This window comes from Numida meleagris, unplaced genomic scaffold (assembly GCF_002078875.1).
Source record: "Numida meleagris isolate 19003 breed g44 Domestic line unplaced genomic scaffold, NumMel1.0 unplaced_Scaffold244, whole genome shotgun sequence".
NCBI classification, from domain to species: domain Eukaryota; kingdom Metazoa; phylum Chordata; class Aves; order Galliformes; family Numididae; genus Numida; species Numida meleagris.
This window is the reverse complement of record NW_018364243.1, coordinates 449,458-451,654: the sequence shown is the minus strand read 5'-3', so window position 1 is coordinate 451,654 and position 2,197 is coordinate 449,458. Positions and strand designations below refer to the sequence as shown.

At 50.2% G+C, this 2,197-nt stretch overlaps 1 protein-coding gene across 1 annotated transcript in view; it reads right to left on the bottom strand.

Moving 5' to 3' along the window:
* Window positions 1–239: 239 nt before the first annotated feature.
* The window catches only part of HOXC11 (homeobox C11), a 6,027-nt gene continuing 4,069 nt past the window's right edge, over window positions 240–2,197 (bottom strand). Inside the window, exon 2 of the mRNA XM_021382482.1 lies at window positions 240–472. Within this exon, the coding sequence (XP_021238157.1) occupies window positions 240–472 (233 nt within the window). The remainder of the gene's footprint in view (window positions 473–2,197) is intronic.

Sequence of the window (2,197 nt, the reverse complement as noted above, 5' to 3'; positions counted from 1 at the left end):
AAAAAAAAAAAAAAAAGTTAAATAAAATGTTCGTGGAATTCGAGTCCTTGAGCGGTTTGGTAAGTGAAAGAACGTTTCACTCCTTTTGTTACTGTGAACTGTCCCAGACATAGAAATGTAAGTAACGAAAAGGCTTAAACTTTGAGGTTGCTTTGTCGGCTGAAAGGGCAAAGCCACGCGTGCGACTGTTCCTTCCCAAAACACAGACACTTGGCCAGCAGAGGGGATTAAAAAGAGGTTCACAATAAGGGATTTCCAGAGAAATACTGCAGGCGGTCTCTGCTTAATTTTTTTTCTTTCATCCTTCTGTTCTGAAACCAGATTTTAACCTGTCGGTCAGTGAGATTCAGCATCCGAGACAACTGGAGCCTCTTTTCTTTGTTTATATAGACATTGAAGAAGAATTCTCTCTCCAGCTCTCTGATCTGGAATTTCGAATAGGGGCACCTCTTCTTCCTCGTTCGGGGAGCACCTTAAAAGAACCAGAAGGCAGCGTAAACATCCCAAGGAAACGCAACACGCGGCCTCACCTTCGCGCTGACCGCGTAGATGGGGGCCGAGGGGGGGTATTAAGCACGGGGAGGCATCCTCAGCGCGGAGGTGAGGTGGCACGGGGTCTTAGCAATCGTTTTTCCCACCGCCCGGGCTTTGAGCCCGGAAAGGGACCCCCGTGCAGCTGCATTTTCTGTGCGGAGAGATTATTTTGACAAAGAGAAGCCCGGGACTGGAGGCAGCGGTGCTGGAGCAGCTGTGCAGGGGCTGACTGCTGGAAAGCGAAAAAAAAAAAAAAAAAAAGAGCTCACGCTCGGCTGCAAATCTGTTATCTGTATAGAAACAGCATGAGCGAGGTCGGAATTATAGGAACTAGATATTATGTTCCGCATAAGTTTTTGATTAACTCCAGTCCTCGCCACACACGCAAAAAGGAATCAAAGTCAAAGAGAACTTCGCATCTGAGCTGCAAAAGGGGACTTTCTGCTGCTCAAGAAAGCAAAGAGGGAAACAAAACAACCCTCCCCTGTGCCAAAAAATAAAAGAGCCCCACGCTCAGCCCTGGCTTGCAAAGTTGCCTGGATGTGGAGCACTTTAAAAGCTGCCTGGAAATGCGAGCGAATGCAGAGAGAGGAGCCGAGCAAAGCAGCGCACGTCGGGCGGACAAAGCCGGGCGCTGCTCCGGCCTTGCGGGGGAACACGCTTAAAGCAGAAAGTCAAAGCAAACGCTCCGCGGATTCCGCAGCTCTCCNATTAGGGAAAAGAATGGGGAGGGAGAGAAAAAAAAAAATCCCTGGGCAAGACTCCCTTATTTGTTTACTATTTACTGCGGAAGTCTTTCCCTTTAGCCAGACGGGGTAATTAAGAAAAATTAAGCTGTTTAGTGCTGCAGCCTTTATTACAATGTCTAGACGAGGCGCTTTTGTCCGGACAGCCGCTGCTGTTACGGAGCATTAACTGCCGCTCTGACCCCGCGAGGTGCACCTCATTGCACCTCTCCCTGGTTTTCCTAACCTTGGGAAGCTTTGGCAAACACTCATTAAAGAGAGGTGCTGCGGGGTGGCCCCGGGAGCGGTGCGGGAAGATGGCTCCGATCCTCCCCCCCCCCCCCCCCCCCCCCCCCCCCCCCCCCCTCCCCGCTCGCCTCCTTCTCTCTCTGCAATATTTCACAACAAAGTAACCCGGAGCTGCGCCCAATATGTTGCGGATGAAAATGCGGGGAGCGATAGGAAACAGGTTGGGTTGTACATCACTGCAGAGGGCCTTCGTAATTAGTCCGGGTGTCATTAAGGTGGGCTCCCCCAGCCTATGGGGGGGGGGGGGGGGGGACCGTCGTTGTGATGGACACCCGAGTTGTCGGGTGGGGGACCTTCAGTGGGTGCCGGGACAATTATAAAGCGAATCATAATTATGAATTAAAAGAAGAAGAAGAAGAGCTGCGTGGGGAGGGAATCTTGTAAAACTTTTACGCCAAACAAAGTTATAAAAACTTTTTCTTTTTTTTTTTTCTTTTTTTTTTCCTGCGTTAAGATATCAAAAGGTTTATGGCGATCATAAAGAGTGTGCGCCGCGCGTGTTAAACCCGCCTCGAAATGCATTAAATACGGCGCGGCGGAGTTAAATATGGGGCGTCATAAACGGATGGGATGGGATTTGCTGATCATTTTCTTTTTCGGGGGGAAACGTGGGTCCCCCCACCCCCCCC